General features: G+C 39.5%; 1 protein-coding gene across 1 annotated transcript in view; it reads right to left on the bottom strand.

Moving 5' to 3' along the window:
* The window catches only part of INO80 (INO80 complex ATPase subunit), a 2478170-nt gene that overhangs the window by 736905 nt on the left and 1713826 nt on the right, over nucleotides 1-27439 (bottom strand). The window contains exon 25 of the mRNA XM_044074204.1: nucleotides 5050-5143. Coding sequence (XP_043930139.1) covers nucleotides 5050-5143 — 94 coding nt within the window. The remainder of the gene's footprint in view (nucleotides 1-5049; nucleotides 5144-27439) is intronic.

Raw genomic sequence — 27439 nt, forward strand, 5'->3', positions numbered from 1 at the left:
TTTTCTAGTAGATGGTCTTCTGGCCTCCAAAATGACATCCTGCACCTCCTTGGAGAGTAGGGTCTGTTGTGGTGTTAAGGAATTTTCCATGCAGCGAGGTTGAGTGTTTTCAGCTGACTGTGGAGAGTTTTGTAGCTGTTCTGAGTCAGCAGAAGAGGTATTAGAGGCAGGGACCAGGGAGGAGTATGTGTTAGGCTCCTCAGGAGTGGATACCAGTGTTGCCTTGGCCAATCTGGAGCAATCAGTATCATCCTCGGTTTGTCTGTTCTTGCTTTCAAAAGCACCTTGGGTAGAAGAGGCAGAGGTGGGAATGCATAAACTGTCCATGCTGTCCAACTGAATGAAAGGGCGTCCACTTTCCAGGCCTTTGGATGGAAGGTCCTTGAACAAAACTTTTTCAATTGATGGTTCCTGTGGGAGGCAAAAAGATCTATGTCTGGCCTCCCCCACGCTTGGATTATCTCTGTAAACACCTGAGGATGTAACTTCCATTCGTGTGGGTCTGTCATATTTTTGCTTAGAGTGTCTGCCAGTGTGTTTTCCAGTCCTGGCAAGTACTGTGCTTGAAGTTCGATTTGTCTTTCCAGAGCCAAGTTCCAAAGAGTCATGGCTAGTCTGCACAAGGGGTATGAATGTGTTCCTCCTTGTTTGTTTATGTACCACATTACTGTGGTGTTGTCTGTTCTTATCAGTAATTGTCCTGGATGCAGGAAGTCCTTGAAGGCTGTAATTGCATTTATTACTGCTAGCATTTCTTTTTGATTGATGTGAAGGTGCTTTTCCTTTTGGGACCATCTGCCCTGAATGCACCTGTCCTTCATGTGCGCCCCCCAGGCGTAATCTGAGGCATCTGTGGTTATGACTTGTTTTGCTTGAGGCTTGCAGAATGGAAGGCCTGCGTTTACTTGACATGCTTGGGCCCACCATAGAAATTCCTTTTGCAAACATGGAATTATTGGTATAATTGCTTCCAAACTGTGACTGTGTTGAGACCATAGATTTTTTAGGTACCATTGAAGTTTCCTCATATGCAGGTTTGCACATGGGATTAGAAGAATGCAAGATGCCATGAATCCCAGAGCCTGCAGGATTTTCCTTGCAGTAAGCCTGGTACTTTTTGCTAGTGTTTTGAAGTACTGAGATAGTTGCCCTTGTTTTTCTGGCGTAAGATATGGCATCTGGGTGTTTGTGTCCAAGCTGGCACCCAGGAAGGTTATTTTCTGAGATGGTGTTAGCCTTGATTTCTCCTTGTTGATGGTATATCCCAGAGAAAGCAGTAACCGTGTCACATATGCCAGATGTTCCAGTAGTATGTGTTTGCTGTCCGCTTGGATCAGGCAGTCGTCCAGATAAGGGTAAATTTGTATCCCTTGAAGTCTGCAGTAGGCAATCACTGATGCCAGGCACTTTGTGAATACTCTGGGCGCAGTAGATAAGCCAAAGGGCAATGCAGAGAATTGATAGTGGATTGAAACTGCAAGAAATCTGAGGTATCTTCTGCAGCTTTGTCTGATTGGGACATGCAGGTATGCCTCCTTGAGGTCCAATGTTACCAGCCAAAACTCCTTGCCCAGCATGGGAAGAAGTTGCTGTAATGTGAGCATCTTGAATTTTGGTACGAGTAGAAATGTGTTTAGGATGGATAAGTCCAGAATGGGTCTCCAGTCGGTTCCTTTTCTTGGTACCAGAAAGAGTCTTGAATAAAAACCTTGACCTTGTTGGTGCGTAGGTACCTTTTGTATAGCTCTCATGTTTAGGAGCTTTGAAATTTGCAGTTGTGCCTCTGCCCTTTGATTTTGTGGCAGGTTTGGCATGCCTCTCATTTTTGGAAGAGTGTGAAATTGAAATTTGTAGCCTCTGTTTATAATGTCCAGTATCCATTTGTCTGTTGTGACAATATGCCAATTGCTTGCAAATAATGCTAGTTTCCCTCCCAAAGGTGCTGCCAGCTGAGACTTGCTTGGCATGAAAATGAGGGAGTCATTGGGTTTGCTTCCTGTATTGTTGTGCACTGTCTTCACCACCCCTTGGTGCTGGAGATTGCCATTGTCTGCCTCTATATGATCCTTGTGATTGCCCTCTGCCCCTTGTCCGTCTGTATCTACCTCTTTGGGGCTTGTCAGTGGCTGGAAAGGACCAGTTTTTTGAAGGCCAATTTCTGCTAAAACGTGGTGGTTGGACCTGTAAGAAAGCTTTGACAGTTTGCATAGATTTGGCTTTTTCTTCCATTTTCCGTAGTATCTCCTCAGCATTAGTACCAAATAGCACATCCTTTTGTAAAGGAGCATCAAGAAGTTTAGCTTTCACATGATCAGGCAAATTTTGTTCCCTAAGCCAGGCATGTCTGCGAATGACTGATCCTGTAGCAGCCGCTCTACTGGAAGCCTCTAGGGCATCATAACCACATTGTAAGGTGTGTTTACCCACTTGCTCCGCACTATGCATCATATCCTGTAACTCTTTTAAATCTGGTTGTTCAGGTTGAGACATTTTGTTCCTTAATTGTGATAACAGGAACTGTTGATATTTAATCATATGAAACTGACAGTTTAAGGCCCTCATGGCTAGGGTGGCCGAGGTATATACCTTTTTACCCCACCTTTCTAGAGATCTGGATTCCCTTTCTGCAGGAAGTGGATTCTTGGCAGTGGAGGCCTTTAATCCCTTGGGGCCTTGTGAAATGGTTTCAGGGTCAGCATTATGGCCTTTGTATAGAAATTGGTGAGAACTGGGTACTCTGTAATACCTATCAGGTTTTACTGGTGCAGGAGGCAGAGAATCAGGGTTAAGGCAAGCCTCGAATAGACATCATCCAGTACCTCCAAAACAGGGGGTATAGCCAGAGGTCTGTGCTGAGGTAACCAAAGAAATTCCCTAAGTCTTTTCTTGGAATCTGAAAAGTCTTGGCCTTCCCAATGGAAGTGTTCCCTCAAGGTGTGCAAGGTTTCCCCAAAGGAAAAATCCTCAGGAGGGGATACAGAAGGAATGGACTGTTCTGCATCCGAATCCTCAAAAGGGGAGTAAGAGTGTTCCTCTGCATCAGAATGTTCTGATAAAATGGATCCCTGATCAGAAGAGGGAGATTCTTCCTCCACTCTGGGTCTCTTGTCAGGAGGGGGCTGAGAACCTCTGATAAGAGTAATTAGATCCTCAGCCATTTTAAGCATCTGTTTCTTAGGCATGGGTCCAGGGGATGGGCCCTGTGCAACAGGCCTCATGGGATGCCTGGCTGCTTTGGATTTAGTAAAGGCCTTAATAGAAAAAGAAGATGAGGGCCTAAATACACCATGGGTGGAGGTGGACCTGTCCACATTAGTAGGCTCGACATAAGCAGGGGCTTCGGTTGTAGTCTGGGAAAGGGCCGAGGACCCAGTGGTCTTGGGTACAGAGGACACCGCCAAAGGAGTGTCGTCGGTAGTCAGGGACTGCAAAGGCGTCTCGCTGAGAACCGGACCACGTGTAGCCTGTTTTGGCGTGGTGTCAGCGGGGACCGCGGGCCTCGCGTGTCGGTCCTTTTCATTGCGTTTTTTGGTCAAAACGGTAGTTGGAGTGTCCGACGACATTTTATAGTCAAAAGCTTTAACAAAGTAGTGTTGGGCGAACTCCACCCGGTGCTTGATAGTGCGTTTATTGAAGGTAGCGCAAAAGTGACAGCCCGAGACGTCATGGTCTGGGCCCAAACAAGGTATGCAAAGGGAATGGAAATCCTTATGCGGTATTTGCTTCCCACAAGAAATACAATTATTAACTTTTTCTGACATCGGTCTGAGGCAAGAAAAGTTTCAACGGGTACTTAGCTTTAATGAAGACTTCGGTTCCAATTATTTTCGTAATTCAGGAGCTGGCCGACCGGCACTTGCGAACTGCTTCTGCTTCGGGCACCACGCGGCAAAAAAGACTGAAGAACATGGCGTCGGCTGTGTCTTATATACTCTGGCCTTCCTGACGTCAGAAGAGTAAGCGACGACAACTGACGCCGGACCAAGACTTTGGAATTCGGCCGACCGAGGGACGGCCTGACGGCTGAAAACCCATCTGTGATTACTGCAGCTGTATGCACGATGAACATCAAGCAATGTATAACAGAGTAGTAATAACTGACTTCCTAAGCCACCACTCAGTAAGCAAATAAAACAGCAACAACACATATTTCCGCAAGAGTAATTATCTATACTCTGGAAACCAGGCCAAAGTGACAGACTAAGTGTGATTGATTTATTTGGCACAGTTTGGTTTTCTCTGCACATCTGCTAGGTTGCTGTGGTATTGTCTTTCTTAAGTCTTTTCTCCATTCACTATCTCTCTGACGAGATGTCTTGAAGTCTCCTCAATCAACAGCAGCAAGTTTTTTTTTTATATACACCTGACATAACAGTTTATCTAGACATCACAGAAGCACCGAAATGAACTGAAGATATGCAGAGCTTAAATAATGTGATATACTGAGAGCCAAACTGTGTGAGAACCAGAAAAGAGCGGGTAGGTATAGGGGCAAGGCATTTATTTAGTAAGATTATCTTATGCACCAGCACCATCCTTGGCAGTTTCCATGAAAAACGACATTATCCAGGTGGAAAGCATTAACCCAGCTGTAGGACCTATCAAGTAAAGTTTTGGATGAAAGATTTGTGGTTCTGCATACTCTAAACTATAGCTAATTGTGCAATTTATTGCAGTAGATGTATGGGACAAATAATCTGTAATAAATCAAGTTAATGGCTGTTGTCATTTGGCAGTTTGAGTAAACAGAAAATGTTCAAAAATATCCAGTAACTTCAATAAAACATCACAAACCAGTCACCAAGTGCAGCAAACCACAGCTGAATTCCAAACACAAACCAAGAAACTGCCACGACATGTTTCCTGTGAATAATAAACTGGGAACAAAGCTTCCAGTTAAAACCAAGTTTTAATGTAAAAAACTGCCACAACACGTTTTCACTGTTAATATATCGATAAAACATATTACACACTATCTGTGCACCCGTATACTGTTCGTAGACAGAAATGATTAGCCAAGTTTGATACTGTGATACTTTAGCATCCTACCTTGCTATCATTCCCTGAAACATGAGATTTGTCATTTCAGCAGGACAAAGGTCAATGAAACGGAGAAAAGAGAAACTGCTATTTTCTTTGTTGCCTGCAAACAAGAAAAAAATTATCAAATTAGCAAGTATATTTAAACTAGCTATCTGAATTATTTTTAACACAATTCACTTTAGTTTGTTGACAAGAAGGCACACTGGGCTCACATAAGAAAATAAAGTGATAATGCAGGATTTATTAGCAGTTAAACATCCCACCATCTTCGTTATACAATACATATAGCATGAAAAAGTTGTTTTCATGTCCTTTAACAACTCAAAGATTGTGATGGGATAAATGGCAGGCTTTCATTTGTGAAACCAGAGATCAGTTTGCTTACATTTAACAAAAGTGTGGTGCGTTCTGAAGCATATATATTCACACATGGGAATAAACTCTGCAACTTTGTGCCATTATTTGCTCTCTTACATCCATCACAAATAAAAAAGGATCTAAAAATGGTGTTTTGTAGTTGTGTTACTTTAACTTTTCCCATTCTCCTGCAATGCTCTGTATTAATCAGTCTCTACAGATTTCCTGTTACACTCCATAGCATTAGCCTAATAAACAGCCCCAATTGTTGAAGAAAACCTTCCATCAGGCATCATACAAACTCAATACAGCCGAGTGATCTGCAGTTAAATCCTACTGACGCCTCTAAGTATCATATATTGTTTGTTCATATTTGGATTAATAATTCCAAAACCATGCTACATACAAACCAGTAAAATATTTCATCTTAAAGCTTACACAATGGCAAACACAACTACACTGATATTTGACCTCTGTCTACTGTGGGTAAAGAAATATTAATTGCTGTTAATACAATAATTTATTTATTGATATTCTCATACACTTCATTTTTCTACATATACTGTAACCCAAGAAGCACAGACAGAATTGCTTAATCTCCTATAAAAGATCTCGGCTAGATGATTACAATGTTGCTGACAGTGCTTGTATAACTTGAATGGTTGCTGAGATATAAGTTGTTTATAAAATATTACAAACTTAATAGTTATTGTGTCTACTGCAACTCATAAAATCCAGTTTAAGATGTAGAATCTAAAGAATATTACTACTATAAAAAGAGTTTGTGTGGAAGAGTTTGCCATTTACACTTAGTAAATGGGATGGTTCCAGAAATATGAACATTTGTTTGAAATGCTATGACATAATGTGATTCTATCAAAAAGCTTAAGTTCTGTTCACTGGAAGTTACAGGGCAAACTTTCAGAGCTCCATTGGAGGGAATTAGTTAATGGGAAAAGTGGGTGGGTTTGTTAAAAAAAGGATGGCCTCGAATCATCTAGATTTGTTGTTGTGATAAGCACCTTGGAAGTATCTAATGCTCTGGCAGAATGAGATTCTGATGGAAGAGAAAACTTTCATGTATTTCATAGCAAATTGTGATGAAATCAGTAAGCAGTCTTGCCAAAGCCAGTTTAGTAACTTTTTCTGCCACAATTTGTACTAAACAAAGAGTTCACAGGCTTTTTTTTTGAATTCTTTAGTTCTATGCAAGTAAAATCTTGATTGTTTGTGGACATCTGTCCAGTGAAGAGATATTCAATTTTATAGGAATAGTCTGAAAAAAAAAGAATGGAAGATTAATGAAGTGATTTAATTAGCCTTGGTAACCACATTTGGAGTAACTGTTGGGCTAGTGCAAAGGGTCACCTTAGACTTATTCAAAATCAGGTAGGGGAGTTAATGCATAGAGTCTACAAGTTCAGATAATCATCTAGCCAGTGCAACTGCTCCAAAAATAGGTTCTGCCAAGATAAGAACTTTGGGTTTGAAAATGCTGATGGTTCAAATGGAGGCAAAATTAGAGACTGTACAAAAACCTAAGCTCCATGGAGGAAATAAGAAAGCACATCAAAGAAAGGCCTTCCACACCTTATCAGAAGCGAAATAACTACTATGGAAGCTCTGATGAAAGCTGGATATAACTAAACTGAATTGGGAAGTGACTGTTGAAAAAAGTAAGCCTTGAGTTAAATATTTGAGATAAGTAATACAGAACCACAGCAAGAGGAACCAAAAAAGGGTCTAAATCACTGCCAGTTGCCCGTACTGCATACCTCTGCCACTTCTCTTTTGTACATCTTCCTTTTGATAGGCCTCTAGGTGAATGTGAAGATCTGTCTGAACGTACGAGGATATGCCATTTTTCCGCCCATCAATGATAGCGAGGAAACCAAGTGGTTAGTTTGAGGGAGTGAAGGACTGGGTGAGGCATGGCAGAATGGGGGACTGGGTAGGGCTCTAAAGGGTCTCAAGAAGACAAACTTTTCAAAAATACCCTACAGAGTACTTTGTTAGAAATATTGAGGGAGGAAATGGCTGCAACTAAGGAAATGATTCTTTTCAGATGGGACACAGGATGTGAATTCCCTAGACATAAGAAGACATTAATTTTAATTCTATTGGCTGCTAAACAATAATTACTAGAAATTGGAAATCAAAATCTAAACCAACTGTATCGGAAGTACTGAATATTGCAAGAAAGATTAAAAAACTGAAGTGAGATCTTTAGAAAATGGAAGGAGGAAATTACACAGAAATAAATGGAATTTGTGGGAACAATACATACAGAATATAGTTTAGGAGGAGGAAGAGTGAGGTTTAAGAAAGGGCAGAAAATGTGCTATTTATTAATGTTGGACTGAAAGACAGCTATAAAGAAGGAAAGAAAACATAAGTGCAATGTATAATGTATGTAATTGCAAAAAAAAGTTTTTTTTCCACTGATGTATGTGCACGTCTTAAGTGATAATTTAATAATGGTGTTAAACAGAAAAAGACAATTTCTCCAAAAAATGGGGTCACAAGAGGAAAAATGAAGCATGCTGGAGCCAAAAGGAAGCTATGAGAATGACTTTGGACTTGCTGGCTTTGTCTTTCTGGGTCAACACCGCGATTAATGGGAAGCGGAAAAAAAAAGTATACATTAGCGTCAGAAGCTAATTCTGGACTACAGCACCCCTGAGCTGCTGTCCTGAAATGAGAATAAGGGAAATAAACTGCTGCACTTGGTGTTGGTTGGGAATAACAAAATATTTGCAGCAAGGTTCCCCCCAGCATCAGAAAAGTCTACATGTTACTGACATGCTTAGGGATAACACATGCATCATCAGAAGACAAAGCCTTAGCCTGTCTGCTACAGAACTGATCTGAACTAGAATATGGTTTACTACAAGAAAGTATTTCAACACCATAGTCCATTCTCACAATCACATGACCTCCATGCAGAGGGGTAGGATACAGGTCCTCCTTCCTTGTTTATATACCATACTGTGGCCATGTTGCGACTGTGAATGTCAGGAGCATCATTGGGGGGGGGGGGGTGTGAAGAACTAGCAAGATAAAAATTATAGCTGTTACCTTCATCACATTTATGTGCAGTTTCTCCTTGTGTTTTGACCATACTCCTTGAACTGTTCCAACCCTGAAAATACCCCCACCTAGGGCTGAGGCATCTATGATGATGGTCATCATGGGGATAAAAAAGGAGAAAAAGGGTTGCCAATAGTCAGACTGAGTAGTATATACATCCCCCAGCTAAGATGAGACTTACAGGACTGGGAAATCATTACCTGGAAAATGAGACTTCACGATTAGGGATCACTGCATTTTTAGGGACCACTGCAGGACTATCAACCGGAATTCTGGTGTGTGGGGGAGACAAGAATGGTCACTGCTCTACTGGTTTTACACATAAGTAGGCCAATATTATGTTTTATACAGAAACTGTATCAACTGTTCTCTGGGTAGACTAAATTCTGTCTTGAAGAAAGCTGACTCTACAGTTGACTGTATCCTAGCTGCATCCTACGAACATCATATTGAGAGAGAGCTTCATTTGAACTTTGCAGTGTTTGCTGTCTTACAAAGAGATTGGAACATGATCAGTAAAGAACTCCTTGCTTCCAGTAGATGCCTCACTGTTGGTATAGGCAGAAAATGGTTGTCTAAACAGGGAAAGACCTTAGTTCCCAGAAGCCGTTGGTATGCTGTCACCATGAATACTGTGCTGAGACCACAACAGCAGACCAGAAATGGTAATGCCTTCCTCCTACCCTGAATCACAGAAATCTCTATGACTTCTTAGTTATTCTGCTATGCAAGCAAGGACCTAGGAAATCTAGAGAGCACCTCTAACCCCCCCCCCCCGGCCATGCAAGGGAATATAGTTTGCATTAAGTCCACATGGTATGAGTTCTTGGGGATGAACTGATTAAGACTGCTTAATTTTTTTTAAGACTGGTACAAGGCCCTCTTTTTTCCAGCACTGAAAAAAAATTCTGAAGAGTCTCTAGTGGAACCTGCTGAATGGTTCACTTTTTAAAAGGCAGATGATCTTTTTTTTGGCCACTTTTCTATGATGGAGAGAGATGTTGGACAGTGGAAAAGACAGTGGTCATGACAGGGTGTGGAAGGGAATTTCAGCACTGATCCATCTGTCCTGTGTGAAGACCAGCAACACGGTGGAACGGAGGGATAGGCAACTCCCAAACTGCCCTCAAAGGTGGAGAGTCAGGGAACAGTTTAGGCATTCTGCTGGGATTGCCAAACAGAAGTGAAGTCCTTTAACCCATTACTCCAACAAATGTTTCTGCCTCTGAATAGATGTCCATTTTCAAAGCAACCATAGCTGCACTGGCCCTTTCAGATTGCTGGTTCTGCTACTTCTGAGATCATGTTTCATTATCTCCTTAGAATTCTCTTGATTTCTAGCAAAGGTTCTTTATGGTGTCTAAAACAGTAACCCAAAACAGTGAGGGTCTTGCTATCCTTTTCTCTCTCTCTCTCTTGCACCTTCTGTGCAATCTGTAGCCTGAGAATGTCACAGCCACTGGAATGGACATATAAAAAAGGTGAACTTTTTATTCTTGACATAGTCCTTCAAACACAACCAAGCATTTCAGTGAACCATAACAAAGTACAGTTTTGTACCTACCATAAATGTAGATGTTCGAGTGTTCACACTGCTGCAGTCATTACACTTGGGTTATCCTGCCATCAGGCGGTCCCGCAGTTGGCCAGAGTTCCAAAGTCTTAGTCCGGCATCGGTTGCTGTCGCTTCTTCCCTGACGTCAGTGCGCCAGCGGTATATAAGATGCATCTGACGCCATTTTCTTCAATTTTTCTTGCCCCAGATGTCAGGTGCCCCCAAGTAGGTAGGCAATACATATTGCTAATAAAACATATATATAAAATAAAAACAATACCTTCAGTTACAGGTAATTACACCACAAAGGTTGTATAGGATAGAAAGGTATAGATAAGTCCAGCTAGGACAGAGGGGATGGAGGGAGGGTTACCTGGACTGCAGCAGTGTGAACACTCGAACATCTACATTTATGGTAGGTACAAAACTGTACTATGTACGTCATGTTACACTGCTGCAGTCATTACACTTGGGTAGAATCCCAAAGTTGAGGTTGGGTGGCTGGTCTATAAAGAGTTAGGATTGGCTATGAGGCCCTGCTCTGGATTTAGAGTAAAGAGGCAAGTGGTAATGCTTGGTAAAGGTGTGCACTGAACTCCAAGTTGCAGCCTCCAAAATTTCCTTGGTTGGTACTCCTCTGAGAAAGGCTGTTGAAGTGGCTGTTGCTCTGGTAGAATGTGGCCTATATGTTATTAGGGACAGGTTTCCCATGCTGTGTGTAGCAGTAATGAATACAGTGCCCTATCCATTTGGAGATAGTCTGCTTTGAAATAGCCTTGCCCTGTGATCCTGCAGCATATGCTACAAACAGTTGCTCAGTTTTCCTGAAAGCTTTTGTTTTGTCCAAGTAGAAGCATAGCTGCCTGTGTATGTCCAAAGAGTGCAGAAGTTTCTCCCCTTTATTCTGGGGGTTTGGATAAAAAGTTGGCAAATGGATGGTTTGGTTAAGAGCCACATTAGATACCACCTTTGGCATAAAGGTAGGGTTTGTCCTTAAAGAAACCCTGTCCTGATGAAAAATTATAAAAAGGTTCCACTGCCATTAATTCCTGTAGCTCAGAGACTCTTCATTCTGAAGTTACTGCCAGGAGCAGAGCTGTTTTCCATGATAAAAATTTTAGATTGGCTGTATTGGCTGGCTCAAAAGGTGGCAGGGTCAGTTTTTCCAAAACAAAATTGAGGTCCCAAGTTGGTGTTGGTGCTCTCTGGGGCGGTCTTATGTTTTTAGCCCCTCTGAGGTACTGCTTTAGCAAGGGGATGAGAGAATAAAGGAGGATCCGTGTTGTAATGTGCTGAAATGGCAGAGGCATGGATCCTAATTGATGAGAAGGATAGGCCTTTGTCCAGCATCTCAGTTAAGTATTGTAAAATCTGAGGAATGTTTGGGACAAGAGGGTCAAGGTTTTGAGCCTGGTTCCAGGTGCAGAATCTCTTCCATTTTTCTGAGTAAGATTTCCTGGTGCTAGGCCTCCTGGCCTTCAAAATGACATCCATAACAGCTTTAGAGAGAGGTGTTGCCTGTTTGACTAATGAATCTGCCATGCAGCCAGGTTTAGGGTTTTGAGCTGACCGTGCAGGATTTGATTGTTTGATTGTTTTGTTGAGTCAGAAGGTGTGAACACTGAGGCAAAATCCATGGTGGGCCTTGAGCTAAGTTCTTTAAGACTGGGTACAAGTGCTGGCGTGGCCAGTATGGAGCAATCAGGATCATCTATGGTTTTTCTTGTCTGGCTTTTAGGAGTACCTTTGAAAGGAGAGGCAGTGGTGGGAAGGCATAAACTTTTAGGCTTTTCCAGCTGAACGAGAGAGCATCCACTTTCCATGCTTGTGTGTGATAAGTCCTTGTGCATAATTTTTGTAGTTGGCAATTCAGTGGGGAGGCAAAAAGATTTATGTCTGGGCATCCCCATTTTTGCGTTACCATGTTGACGATTTGTGGATTCAGTTTCCATTCGTGAGGGTCTATGATATTTCTGCTTAGATCGTCTGCCAGAGTATTTTTCTTTGTTGGCAGGAATTGTGCTTGCAGATTAACTTGATAAGTTGGAGCTGTGTTCCACAAGGTCATGGCTTGCCTGCATGGGGGTAAGAATGACTGCCCCCTTGCTTATTTATGTACCACATTATTGTGGTGTTGTCTGTCTTTAATAATAAATGTCCTGGATGCAGAAGGTCCTTGAAAGCTGTTAGGGTATTTTGAACAGCCAACATCTCTTTTTGATTGATGTGAAGATGCATTTGGTCTGTGGTCCACTTGCCTTGAATACATTTTCCTGCCATGTGTGCTCCCCAGGCATAGTCCGAAGCATCTGTTGTTAGTGTCTGCCTGGCTGTGGGTAGAGTGAAAGGCTGACCCTTGTTGAGGTGACATGCCTGTGCCCACCATCGAAACTCCTGTTGTAGGCAGGGAATTATTGGTATTACTGCTTCTAAACTGTGAGTGTGCTGAGTCCAAACACTTTTTAGGTACCATTGTAATTTCCTCATATGCAGTCTGGCATATGGAATTAATAGTATGCAGGATGCCATGAATCCCAGGGCCTGCAGAATTTTTCTTGCAGGGAGATGGGACTTTTTTGCCAGTAGTTGAAAATATTGAGTCAGTTGTCCTTGTTTGTCTGGCATGAGATAAGCCATCTGGGCCGTTGTATTTAAGCTGGCACCTGGGAATATTATCTGTTGTGAGGGCACTAGTTTTGACTTCTTTTCGTTTACTGTGTACCCTAGAGAAATTAGCAACCTTTTTACAAATGCCAGATGCTTTAGAAGAATGTCCTTTGTCTCTGCTTGAATGAGGCAGTCATCCAGGTATGGATATATTTGAATTCCCTTTTGTCTGCAAAATGCAATTACTGGTGCCAGGCACTTTGTAAAGACCCTGGGTGCAGTAGATAAGCCAAATGGCAGTGCAGAGAATTGGTAGTGCATTGTACCAGCTTTGAATCTGAGGTATCTTCTGCAATTTTGTCTGATAGGGACATGCAGGTATGCCTCTTTGAGGTCCAGAGTAACAAGCCAAGCCTTCTTGCCCAGCATGGGAAGAAGCTGCTGTAGTGTCAACATTTTGAATTTCGGAACATCCAGGTAAGTATTTAGAGTTGAAAGGTCTAGTATGGGTCTCCAGGCTTTGTCCTTTCTGGGGACCAGGAAGAGTCTTGAGTAAAATCCTTGTCCTTGTTCCTGCTGTGGTACTTTTTGAATAGCTCTCATGTCCATGAGGGCTGATATTTGTTTTTGAGCCTCTGCCCATTGATTTTGTGGCAGGTTTGGCATTCCTTTTAGCCTTGGTAAAGTGTGAAAGTGGAACCTGTAACCTTGAGACACAATATTCAGAACCCATTTGTCTTGGGTGATTTTTTGCCAACTTTGATAAAAAAGTGCTAGTTTTCCCCCTAAGGGTGCTGCCAAACGGGAAGTGCTTGGCGTACGAAGGGGGGAGTCATTGGGACTGTTTCCTGTATGGTTGAGATTTGTCCTCACCTCCTTTTGGAGTTGAGGTACCCCACTGTCGTTGTCTGTTAGAGCCTTGGGGTTGAGATCTGCCTCTTGGGTGTCTGTATCTGCCTCTCTGTGGCCTGTCTGACACTGGAAAGGACCAATTCTTTGTAGGCCAATTTCTGCTAAACCGAGGTGGCTGTACCTGTAAGAAATCCTTGACTGTTTGCATAGATTTAGCTTTATCCTCCATTTTCTTTAACACCTCTTCTGCCTTAACACCAAACAATGTATCATGCTGTAGAGGAGCATCCAATAATTTTGCCTTAACATGATCAAGTAAACTCTGTTCTTTTAACCAAGCATGTCTTTGAATCACAGAACCTGTAACTGCGGCCTCTACAAGAGGCCTCTAAAGAATCAAAACCACATTGCAGAGTATGTTTTTCCACCTGTTCAACTGCATGCAATAAATCCTGCATTTCTTTATAGTCAGGAGCTTCTGAGCTTGTAAGCATTTTCTGTTTTAACTGAGCCATTAAATATTGTTGGTACTTAAGCATGTGAAACTGGCAATTTAAAGCCCTTACTGCTAAAGTTGCAGAAGTGTAAACTTTCTTCCCCATCTATCCAATGCTCTAGAATCTCTGTCAGAGGGGACTGGATTTTTTGCAATGGAAGCCTTAACCCCTTTGGGACCCTGGGAAATGGTTTCTGGGTCAGCAGAAGGGTTTTTATAAAGAAACTTGTGAGAGTCAGGGACTCTATAGTACCTATCTGGTTTGGCTGGTACAGGGGGCAAAGAATCAGGAGATAAGCTGGATTCAGAGAACACATAATCCACAATATCTAACACAGGCGGAATAGCAAGGGGCCTGTGCTGAGGCAATAAAAGGAAGTCCCTGAGCCTTTTTTTGGATTCTGAATAATCCTGACTTTCCCAATGGAAATGCTCCCTCATGGTATGTAAAGTTTCCCCAAAAGAGTAATCCTCAGGAGGAGAGGCTGAAGGGATAGATTCTTCAGCATCAGAGTCCTCATAGGGGGGTAGAGAGTATCCCTGGTCTGAAGAGGAATCAGAGGAAATGGAAACCTGATCAGAGGAATCATAGTCTGTATCCTGCCTAGGTTTTTTCTCAGGAGGGGGATGGGAACCCCTGATTAGAGTAATGAGGTCTTCGGCCATTTTGAGCATCTGTTTCATAGGCATGGAGGACTGTCCAGGAGAATGCTGTACTTGCTTCTTTGTCTTTAATGGTGTTTTTGTCTTGGCTGTTGCTTTAATGGTAAGTTGTGAAGGTCTGAAAACACCCTCAGAAGCTGATGCCTGCTCAGCGGCTCTGGGCCCATCTGAGGGATTAGTTTCCGTAGGCCCAATACAATACCTTGAGTTTCCAGAGGCCTAGTTGTCTCCATGTGGGAGTCGGAGGTGGCCTGTGGCTCTGAGGTAGCGGGTGTCAGGGGCTGCGAAAGCGCCTCACTGAGAACCGGCTACTGGCCTAGAGGAGGCTTCGTCATCGGTTTTGGACCTCAGATGGCTGTCTTTATCCTTGTCCTTGCGTTTTTTATGAATTGCGGTCGTCGGTTGTTCCGACACCATTGTATAATTGAACCTTCGGCCAAAGTAGTGAAAAGCAAAATCAAAACGTCGTTTTATAGTGCGTTTGTTAAATCTGGCACAAAACCGACAACTAGTGACGTCGTGATCAGGGCCTATGCATGGAATACAGTAAGAGTGGAAGTCCTTATGAGGTATTTGCTTCCCACAAGAAATACAATTATTAACTTTTTCTGACATCGGTCTGAGGCAAGAAAAAAGTTTCCCCAATGGGGTACTTAGCTTTATTGAAGACTTCGGATCTGAAATTCGACTTCGAAAATCTCAGGAGTCGGCCGACCAGCACTTGCGAACTGCTTTTGCTTCGGGCACTGCGCGGCAAGAAAGACTGAAGAAAATGGTGTCAGATACATCTTATATACCCCTGGCGCACTGACGTCAGGGAAGAAGCGACAGCAACCGACGCTGGACCAAGACTTTGGAACTCTGGCCGACTGTGGGACCGCCTGACGGCAGGATAACCCAAGTGTAATGACTGCAGCAGTGTAACACGATAAACATCTGTGTCTGCTGCCTTACTAGATCCATCCACAACATTTTTTACAAGATGCATGGACATGTTGGAAAATGAAACCATGGGTACCACCTGGGAAATCAGCTCTGTCTTGAAGACCTCCTGACTCTTGGGTTAGCATTAGAGCAACTTGTGGAGATCACCTGCAAGATCCTACTGGAATCTCACCCTATGTGGCAAACAATGAAGATGCCACAGAATAAATGTGGAAAATGGAAGCAATTGTTTACCAACACATTCCAGGGCCCAAAATTACTTGCTTGAGGGATGGGGCATCACAAGATTCTGAAAGGGCTTAAGGGCTGCTGCATCAATGATGGAATCCACAATAGCTGCCTTTATTAGACTGCTCCAGTCTGGCAGTGATTGAAGAATGTTTGATCTCAGGATCAGAGCCACTACATCTGGGTCTTTCCAAACTTTTTCATGGTCAAAGCAGTCATTTTAGCCTCTGAGGGCCCCATCCTTAAGGAAAGCCTAGTGCATGAGATGGCCAATCTCACTTATTTTGCATTAGTCTGATATTTCCCCAAATTTAAGATCAACAGGAAGAAGCACATTCATCCGCATTGCTAGAATCTGGAATGAAGACTCTACATATGGGGGTGCTGCATTCCTGAATGTGCCCTTCTTTGGATGAGATGTTAAACTGAGGCTCCACCTGCCTGAGTTTGCGGTAGCTCAGATGGATGCAAAAGATCCCACTGCACTTACTGAAAAAAGTAGGGGTCGTTTACTTAAGTACAAAAATAATTCTTATTTACAAACAGACAAATATACAGATAGACAAATATATTTACTCAAATTCATAATTTCCTTTACAATCATAAATTTTCATCTTATTAGACACCACCTTTCTCCATAATCACCATCTGATTTTACTTACTATTATTGCTAAAATCCATTTGCCATTAAACATAATTTCATTTATTCTTTCATTCCATCTAACCCATATGACATAAAATAACTTTGCATCTATTCCTTTAAAATATTCTTTACTTCTATTCTTATAATATCCATATTTAATCATATCCATGTTTATTTTATCAACTTCTTTTATACCTTCGGATAAAAAAACTTCTTTTCACAGTTTTCCTCATAACTTTTTTACATTTCAAAAACACATGGTCTGTAGTTTCTTCTTCTTGACAATGTAAACACATTATATCACCTTTCTTTTTATATAGCATACTTCCTTTTACTAGTAATTTACACAGTCTCCACACAAAATCTTTTCAGTCTATTTTCCGATTACACCATTTGCTTCTTATTTTTTATAGATTTAAATTTTTACATCTGTTAGATTTTCCCATGGTTTTACACAGTAATGTTTTATCATTACATTTTTATAGTGTATTTTTCTTTTTCTATATCATCAATTTTTATTTTCTACAAAAATATTTTTTCTTGGTAACACGATTTCTTCATTTATATACTCTTCTCTTTTACTCTTTTTTTACCACACCCAAAAATGTATCATACTTATATTTACACAATACTACTACTAATCTATCATCTTTTTTATTTATCCACTTTAACACTTTGTACAAATATAATGAAGCAACATATACCACTTGGTTAACTCTAAACCTCCTTCCTCTTTATTTACTGGGTTTAATCTAGATCTCCATATAGATGAAAAATGTATCTTACTTTTCAAATACTGTTGGCAACATAAATAAGCTTGCCAAGTATGCTATTTTCCCATCACTGCTGAATTTATCAAATAAGCCTTTTCCTGAATGACAATTTCTCCACTGAATTCTACTTACATCTTTATTCTCAAATTTTATACCTAACATAGAAATTTCATTCACAGTAAATAAATATATATATGTATATGTATATATATATATATATATATATATATATATATATATATATATATATATATATACACTCTCTATCTTTAATATGTCACCTAAACCTTTACTTTTCTCTTTATTTAAAGCCATTACTATCCCTTCTAGACACTCATTTTATGCAAATTATTACTTTTATCCCAATTTTGTTTTCTGCAATTATCAGAATGTCATCTGCATTTGTTAACAGAACTGGAATTCTTATCCCTTCAGGTATTATACTCCCTGCCTCCTTCAATTTGCAATTTATTTTGCATATTATCACATTCATAGCTAATACAAAAATGTCTACAGCTCATTGGACAACCCTGTCTTACACCACTCTTGATAAGCACCTCTTGGATTAACCAACAATTTACAAGTATTTTCACTTTATTATTACTATATGCTGACATACATAATTTCCTAACTTTCTCACTTATATTCTTTCATTATTACCCATAAGATTTCATGTCCATTTGTATCAAATGCCTTACTTAGGTCTCCCAGCACAACTTTTGCTTTTACTTTTCTATTCATATCATCATCCACAATTTCTCTATCATTAATAATTCTTGACAACCTTTGGCATTTATTATATATTAATATTTTCTACATTTTCGATTTTAGTTTCAAATCTCTTTTGTATTATTTTCATAAAGATCTTATAATCATTAGTATTTAATGCTACTGGTCTACAGTTTTTTTAACTGTCTCCTATCTTCCTTCTTCCATATGAAATTAAGTATTCTATTACAAAATTCTTGATACATAAAACCTTCACTTAACTATTCATTCAAAATTAAAAAAATTTTTTTTCAGTCCCTTAAATTTTTATACATTTCATACCCTATTCCATCTGGTCCAGCAGCCAAATTTACATTTACTTGTCCTAAAACCTTATCTAGCTCATTAAAAAAAATCTCCCTTTATTCTCTTTATCTGTTCACTTTTTTTTTTTTTTTTTTTTTTTACTTTCCATGTTTTTTCATTACCTTCTTTTTTAATTTAAACATTTCTTGTATATATTGCACTACACTTTTCATAACATCTTTCTAAGTTATTTCTATTTCTCCTTTTACATTTTTATTACTCTCATTACACTACCATCCTCCTTTACTAATCTGTTTAAGTAACTCGATACTACTACTCTTTTTCCTTGTAAAAAATATCTTTGCTTATATAACAATTATTGTATTTTTCTTTATCTCTTTTGCATAATTCTTTTTCTTGTCAAAGTACTTTCTGTCATTATGTTCTGAATCTTATTAATACATTATGTTTTTATATTTTTCTTTCTCTTCTTTTCTCACATCATATTGCCACTGTAAAAAACATTTTTATATTCTTCCATAAATAGCCACCATTAAAATTTTTATGAAATGTTTTCATAGTAATATGTTTCCACAACTCTACTAATCTTTTTTCTTCTTCAATCCATACTTTCTCATTTATTCTTTTTATTCCTTTGCCTATTTTTGTATATTCCTTGTTTTCTTTTATCTCTAGGTATACTGAATGATGATCAGAAAATCCTGTTTCAGCTGCCTCCCCTTCTCTTATAGCTAAACTTTTTAATACTCTAAAATAATCTAGTTTAGTTCTATTCATATCTCTTTTCTAAGTCCATACATTTTTGTCCCAAAGTTTTAACTTACCACATCTTATAACTTCTAACATTTTCTTATACCATTTCACAATTAAAGTTTCCTGTTGTAATAATACTCATATTTATTACTACATAGTCTAAAATCTGTTGAAATAAGCTTTCCTTTTCTTTACAATTAGTATAAGGATACAATGTTATGATTCTATGTATTTGCTCTTTCCAGTTTAAATCTAAAATGGTTAATCTTCCCATTTTGCTAAAGTTGCATCTAATATCCTTACTATATTTCTATAGAATCCAGCTATTGCAGAACATCTCCCATTCCCCAAATTCCAGATCATCTTTACTTCCTAAAGTTTCTCTGTTTGTAATCTTTCATTTGCAAAAAAAGTCACGTGTCTTCTAATAAAATTATATCTACATCACATGTATTACACCACTCCAAAATCCCTATTCTTTTTGCTATATTTTTAATACTATTCACATTTACAGAAAATATTCTAAAATTCTCATTTTCTTTTTCCTTAAATTCTTGATTTCATAAGTTCATAACTAACTACTGGGCCAGCATTCTGAATAGGCCATTCTAAGCCTAGTCAATTTCCCTCTCAAAGGTGAGAATCCAACACTATACTTTGCGTCTGTGAGTAAAACACCTCAACCATTACATCAAATCCCAATCAATAGTTGTATATATTCTTTTGCATGCATTTCATTTCTTTTTTCCTTTGTACTTATCCCTTTAAATTTTCTTTTCCTGTCTTTTTACCCTTTTACCAATGGACTTTTTATTCTTTTACTACCTCCCAATTTACAATTATTTCAGAATCTTCTTCTATGTCCTCTTATTTTTTCTCATCTAATTTTTATATTTCTACTACTACTAAAATTTATTTTCCCTGTTCATTTTTTTTTCTTTTTCCTTACTCTTTTCATTTTTGCACTCCACCCATACATGTCCAATTTTGTTACAGTTATAACATTTAAATTCACTATTTTGCATCATGTCCCATTTTCCTACAAATATAACATTTTCTTTTATCACAGTTACTAATCAAATGTCCTTCCTTTTCACAAAAAAAAACACATTTTGAGTTGTCCCCAGTATTTAATAACACTCATATTCCCCCTCCACATTTATCATGCTTGGTGTATGTATAATTATGTTCTGTTTATATTTTAACACAAGATTACAATCCCATCCACCACTCTATACACACCTTTTGTCAAATATTTGCAAATTCCAATACTTCTTTACATAGAGTTTTCAAATGTCCTTTCAAAGTCTATTTTTCCTCCTCTGGTTAGAATTATACATTGATGTTCTTTACTGTTTCCCTGTTAAATGCTTTATTCACAAAGATTCCTTGGATTACAGTCTTTCATTTTTATATTTTCCAAGACTATTTCCGCCAAAGAAACAGTCTCAAATATAATATCACAAAATGTCTCTTTGTTAATAAAAATAAATGCTTTTACCTCAAGTGCTTTTACACCCAAAAGAGCTATTGAATTGTCTCACTCTTCATACCTGTCCATTTCTTTGTCTTCTTTACTTTGAATCCTTACTATGTACTTCCATGTTTCATTTCCTTCTGGTTTCTTTTCTGCTACTCCCCTTTTGCCATCTTTTACTTTTTCTGCAAATGTTTTCTTTTCCATCTCACCACTATTCTTCAGGATTGTCTCTGCATTCTCCTGTAACAGTTGCAATCCTCAAAACTTGTTTGGGGCTACAATAGAATAGTGTTTCTAGAGGCCCCAGAAGGACAAGTTTCATGCTATTAAGGAAACATCTTGAGATATTATCAGGTTCCATCAATACAGTGTTTTTCACCTCAAAGAGTGCAATGAGGCCCTGCACCTAGTGATAGCTGGGGGGCTATGTTTGGGGATATTTCTAGAGAAGTGTCTGTGGGAGAAAGCTGGGTAAAACTGGAGATGAATTTATCAGCCAGTAGGTTTACCATCTCCTCAGGCTCAGTACAGATGGCTCCATTTACTGTTAGTTCAGCACATTGTTGTGCATAGCCCTTCACGTTTCAGACATAATTGAGGAATACATTGTGGTTGTCTTTACCCGGAAGGTTACATTTACCTCAGATTTGGCTTTGATTGAATTAATTAGTCCCTTAAGTTGTTTAGTTTGATGATGGAGTTCTTTCCTTAATGGACACTGCACTTCCATTTTTTTGGCCAGGATTATATTCCTTTTGTTAGGGAACAGGGAAGACCTGGATGGAGAGATAACTGGTCCATCCACCAAAGTAACTCCATTCTTACAAATCTCAGCAACAGAATCTGAAAAGACATAGGATATTGATGATGGGACCATACTGACTGAGGTACCATTAATTTTTCTTCATGTGAAGTCTAACCAAGAGAATCATGATAATCACAGAGGCTATGAAACCCAGAATCTCTGGCTATTGTCAGGGACTGGTTGAAAAAGATCAGAAACATTTCTCTGTACAGTTCTGTAAGAACTTAGAATAACAGTACATGTCTTACTGATTACTGTCACAGTATTTTAACAGATGGGTTTTCACTGCTGATGTCCAGCCAGTGCACAAAGCCTAAACCTTTCCTGTAGCACACGGCTGAAGATTGACTTCAGCTTGCAAACGTAGGGGTACATACGTAGACATAGGTGCATAAATTCTCACATTATATACAATCCTGCAGCCGTAAAACATATGAAGAAAAAGTAGTCAGCTAGAAAGGGCATAGCAAGAGAAGAGAGAGCCCTTCTTGGTCCTAGGGTCTTACAGACAGGACAGCAGAGAAAATGCAGAAGGGAAAATGGCATTAAGAGGGGGAGGGTGGTAAGGAATACTGCAACAGTGATCAGCTGGACATTTACTGTTATGGTAAGTTTATACACAACTGTACTGTGTCCTGACTGAAATCACTGTTGCAGTATTCCAAACTGTGGAGTTGGTCACAAAGCTTAAGGGAACAGAAGGGAGGATGGCTGAGAATGGTGAGAAATGTCCAAAAGGCCATAAAAGACTGACCTGGAGAAGGCTGCCCTCAACCTGTAAAAGGCATCACTTCTATAAAGGGTACTGAAAGTGTGCACTGAAGACCATGAAGAAGGTTTGAGGATAGTTCTGAATCTATCCTTTTGTAGAAAGCCCCAGAACAGGCTAATGATCTAGTATAATGAGCTCTTGAGAAAGACAGTAAGAATTTGCGACATTGTGAGTAACAAAAGGAAATGGACTTAGAAATCCAGCTTGCAATAGTTTGAATACTAGCTGACCCAGCTCGGAGTCAATGAAAGAGATAAACAATTGGTCTGATTTACAAATAGACTTAGTCTTGCCCAGAGAGAATCCTAGTTGATTTTTAAAACTTTCCCCCTTTTATCTGCAAGACCTTGTAGAACTGCAAAAGAAATACAACAGAATGCCTAAATAAGGCATTGTTAGGATTATTTGTTTTTATTCCGTAAATATGTTCTTATATTCTTTCTCTTAAGCTTCTAGTGGTCATTCCCACACAGAGGCTAAAACAACCTGAACATACCCCAATGTACACTACCCCTACAGTGCAACAATGATACATCCCTGTGACCTTAATTGTGTAAGTAATATGGTTTAAGTAAAAAAAAAGCCCTTCGTAAATGAACCTACATGCTGCAACTGTTACACCTATAGGTGCCCCAAGTTGTACTTGTAATGGGTGGATGAATCTTGGTATTTTCATCCTCTAACATTTGTTTAATACAAGTGTTTTTCTTACATACAAAAAATGGATTTTCACCAAAAATTCTGTAAAGTTTGTTGTCACCTGTAATAATTTTCCAATTATTTTTGATGGCCTGCTTAATGGTATATGCATCTGCTGACATATCAAGACTAAAATGTGGGGTCTGTCTACTACCTACAGCTGCATCTTTTGATGTCTTTTGTGATTTTTTTGTTTCCCTTAAAACCATAGATAAGGATTGGTCCAAATTGTCGTGCCTTTTTAGACAAACTTCTAAAGCTATTTTCTCTAAAAGGTTCCTCTTATAACTGCTATCATTAAAGAGAGAAGTGATAAAATTAATTTATTCCAAAAAATGTTGGTTGTCACTGGTCATATGGGAGGCTCTAATATATTGGTCCCTTGGCATATTTAATTTGATAAAACCAGGATGATTACTCTGGAGATTTTATTTATTTATTTTACATTTGATAACCAGGGGTGTCTGACTGAGCCGAAAAGGCCCTTTTTCAGCAGAGGCCCGGGGAGAAAAGCTCCACACAGAAAAATAATTACAGATACATTTAGATATTTAGACATGATCAGTGTACACACAAATTACAACAGACATGTTTTTACAGTGGTATGCAGCACATCAACAGTTACAGTGGAGAGAAGAAACAAGAAAACATTAATTTAAAAATAAAGAGAATTAACAGATTTGTGGTGTACAGCTGAAAGTTGGAACATAAGTAGAATACATACATAGTACATAGATACAGTACATACATTGTACATTAACCAGAGTTTGTAAGCATGAGAACTGTTATCAAGTACTCTAGGCTTATCCGCTTTCACTAGCAAGGGTTGCAGTCATTATATTGCCAACTTTGCTTGAGATGTTGCCTAATGAGGTTTTTAAAGGAGGCTATGGACGATGCGTTTTGTATGCTAGTGGGGAGAGAGTTCCATTTTTTAGCCACTGAACTACTATATAGTGTGTCTCCAAAGCTATTAAAGCTGTTGGTGACTTCTAGTTTTGGCTGAGTAATGTTGTACTAGGTTATTGGGGAGGTAACAGATAGAGTGACAGAGGCAGAGCTGATTGTAAGTTAGGACGTTGGGCAGTTTAAGCCAGTGGAGCTGGCTCAAAACAGTACACTGATGAGTTCTATATGAGCAATTTGCAGCAAAGCGGGCAATTCTGTTATAGCAGGCTTCCATTTTGCTTACTTCAGTTTTGTTGAGATTAGTCAGAATGGGAGATGCATAGAGTAGGGTGGATAGAAGCTGTGTTGTTAAGACACGGTTTGATACGGTAGAGTGATCCTAGTCTGGCATGTACTTTTTTAATAGTTAAGTTGAGATGACTATCAAATTTTAGGTGGGAGTCTATGGTTATTCCCAAAAGCTTAGCCTGTGCCACTGGAGCAATTGGAGTAGCATTTGCGGAGTAGATACTAAATTGACTGTTATCAATGTTTTTGTTAGAACTGGTTATGATCATAAGCTGAGTTTTCTTTGGATTATGGATAAGTTGGGCTTTGGAAGGTAGTTTGTAATGTCAGAGAATGCTAATTGAGTTGTTTGCAGAGAGGTGGGAATATGTTGTGCAACACAGATTAAAGTAGTATCATCTGCATACTGAATGAAAGATGCTTGCTGTGTGGAGGTATGGAGGTCATTTGTGAAAATTGTGAACAGTAGTGGTCCTAAGATAGAACCCTGTGGGACTCCTATAGTTATGGGCAGCTGAGGAGAGAGAGAATTTTCCCATTTCACAGCCTGGTACCTGTCAGTTAAGTAGCTTTGGAACCAGGTAAGAGTGGAATTTGATAGGTGATATTGGTTTAGTTTGTTTAGCAGGATTTGGTGTGAGACTGTGTCAAATGTTTTGGACATATCCAAAAAAGGAGTTGACACCTGCAGGCCTTTGTTTATGAGACGGTTTATTGTGTCTGTGAAGCAGAGGAGGGCTGTAGTGGTACTATGGGAAGGACTGAAACCATGCTGAGTAGGCGACAGGATGTTGTATGGGTGCGTTTTTCTAGGATTCTGGTCAGGGGGAGAGTACAGCAATGGGTCTATAGTTATTAAGTTCACTGGAGGTCCCACCTTTATGTATGGGTGTAACATAGGATATTTTCCAGAGTTTGGGCACATAGTTTTCAACAATTAATCTGTTTATGAGAGTGGAGATTGGGATAGCAATAGCATCTACTGTGAGTTTCAAGAAATAGCTGGGGAGTAGGTTGGCTGCTGTTGACGAGGTTTTTAGTTTGGAGAGAATGCTTTTGATTGAGTTGTGGAAACTGTTTTGAGGGTAAAGCTAGTATTAGTATTATCTGTGTTGGGGGGATAGTGAGGTTGGAAGTGTCCTGTGATACTACGGAAAGCACTGAGTTCCCAAAGTGGGAGTTGAATTGTGTTTCGATGGGAACTTTCATGTCAGGGGTGGTTGGTTTAGGGGTAGCCTATTGGGTGGATTTTCGTAGCTGGCTTACATTTTTCCAAAATTTGTGAAGGCTGTGTTAGTATTTAGTTTGTAATGACATGTAGTAGGATTTTTTGTCTAGCCTAATGCATTTTTTTGCACGGTTGCACAGTTCTTGGTACCTAGTTAGGCTTTGTGTTTCTCTGTTTTTTTATAGTAAAGCCAGGCAGTGTCTCTGGACTTGAGGATTTGTTTGGTTTCTTTACTAAGCTAGAGGTTTGTAGAGATTCTAACCTTGATTTTGCGCAATGGAGCGACAGTGTCTCGGTGTTGTAGAAATGTTTTGCTGAAATATGCTATAGCCTGGTCAAGTGGGAGGGTTTTTAGGGGAGTCCATTCACAGTTATAGAGTAGAGTAGAGTATTGAGGACCTCAGGAGAGAAATTTTTTGTGTTTCTAGTGGACTTATAGTTAGTGGTTTTGCATAGGCTTGTTCTACTACGTATAAGGTATATGTTGTGGTCACTTAAGGTGCCTGGGAGACTGCCTGTGTGGGGTACAATGTGGGGTTGTTAGTTAGGACCCATTCAAGGATGGATTCCCTTTCAGATTTTTTTCACATCTAGTTGGAATTTGGACTAGCTGCTGGTAGCCATGGAGATTTATTAGATTACTTGGTGGTTCTGATATACAGGTGAACAAACCTAGGTTGAAATCCCCCAGAATAAGGGTTTCTTGTGAGTATGAGGAAGAACACCAGGATAAGAAGTCTTCAAGGCTAGCAGGTGTATTACCAGGTGGAATATAGATCACAGTCATGGTGATGATCTTTTCAAGGTGAAGTTAAAGTTGTGAGATAAGTATATCCCAATTATTGGAGGAGGTGTAGGAGTTTGGTATTTGACGTAAAGTTAAGTTAGACTTATACACTAAGACAGTTCCACCCCCTTTATGAAGTGGTCTGTCTTGTCTAATAATATTGTAGCCAGTATGGAGAACTTCTGAGTTAGTTATGTTTTTATTTAGCCAGATGAAGGTATCCATTGGAAAAAGTATTTTTCCTACAGATTTTACCATTAAACTTCTCCACTTCCAAATTCCATTTTAACTGCACGTCTAAAAAAGAAATGCTGTGACATTTCTTTCCACCTGTAAACTGAAGAAATGTAGAACTCTCATTTATTTATGCACAAAAATCAACATTGTCACTTTCTCACTCAAAAATAAAACATAAGCCGGCCAAAATCTTCAGTAAAAGATTACTTTTTAGTGTTCGATTATCATGGGCAATATCTCATTTTCCTACCAGCCAAGGACAAGAATGGTGTAAGTGGGAGCTACAGTTACTCCCATCGCTACACCCTTCTTTTCTTGATATTTGTTGTTAAAAAGGAAAAAATATTGTTTAAAAGAAGTTCTAGTAAGGAACAGTAGAGATTGACTAAACTATTTTTGATCTTGGTGTATTTCGTTAAAAATAATCTCACATATTCTACACCTTCTTCTGGAACAGATGTAAAAACAGACACAAAGTCATCTGTGAACATAAAATTCTTACAAGGTGAAAATCGATATTCGAAACTAGGGGTCTCAAACATGCGGCCCGCAAAGTAGTTTTCCCTTGCCCACGATCACTTAGTAGGGCTCCGGTTGTGTGGTAGGTTTTTTTTTTTTCCGTACATCTGTTCCATACGTCCTGTGTCTTCTCCATACGTCCTGCATAGATTCCATCACCATACGTGCCTAATAGAGTGGACATGCGATTGGAGGGTTGCAGTCAGGTGTTGTTTCCTCCTCCAATGGCATCTCCTTCTCAAATTAGTGCATTTGTTCAATTATTTTCCGTGTATTTCCAAGGAGTGGAACTGGCTTTTGGGTGTTTTTGCATAGGATCACCTCCTTCCAGCAGACTGACCCAGAAATTGAGAGCAGAGTGTTCCTGAGGTAAGGTGCTGTAACGATTGTAGTTTTCTTCGTATCTTTTTTAAAATACAGAGAACCTGCTTGCAGTACAGGGTACCAAACACAGATCTCTCTGAACAGTTAAGTCGTCTGGTTTGGTGCACTGTGCTGCAAGCAGATTCTCTGCATTTTAACAAAGATAGTGTGATTTTCGGGGGGTTCCTCATTTAAGGTCCTGAAATATTCATGTTCCTCAAAAATCTATATCTGTCGCACATTCATTTTTAGTGGATATCCATGGTAGAGTGTTAGCATTCATACTGAGAGAGCCAGAGTCCACTCTTTCCC

Source organism: Protopterus annectens, chromosome 6.part0 (assembly GCF_019279795.1).
Source record: "Protopterus annectens isolate FY-2018-M chromosome 6.part0, PAN1.0, whole genome shotgun sequence".
Lineage (NCBI taxonomy): Eukaryota > Metazoa > Chordata > Ceratodontiformes > Protopteridae > Protopterus > Protopterus annectens.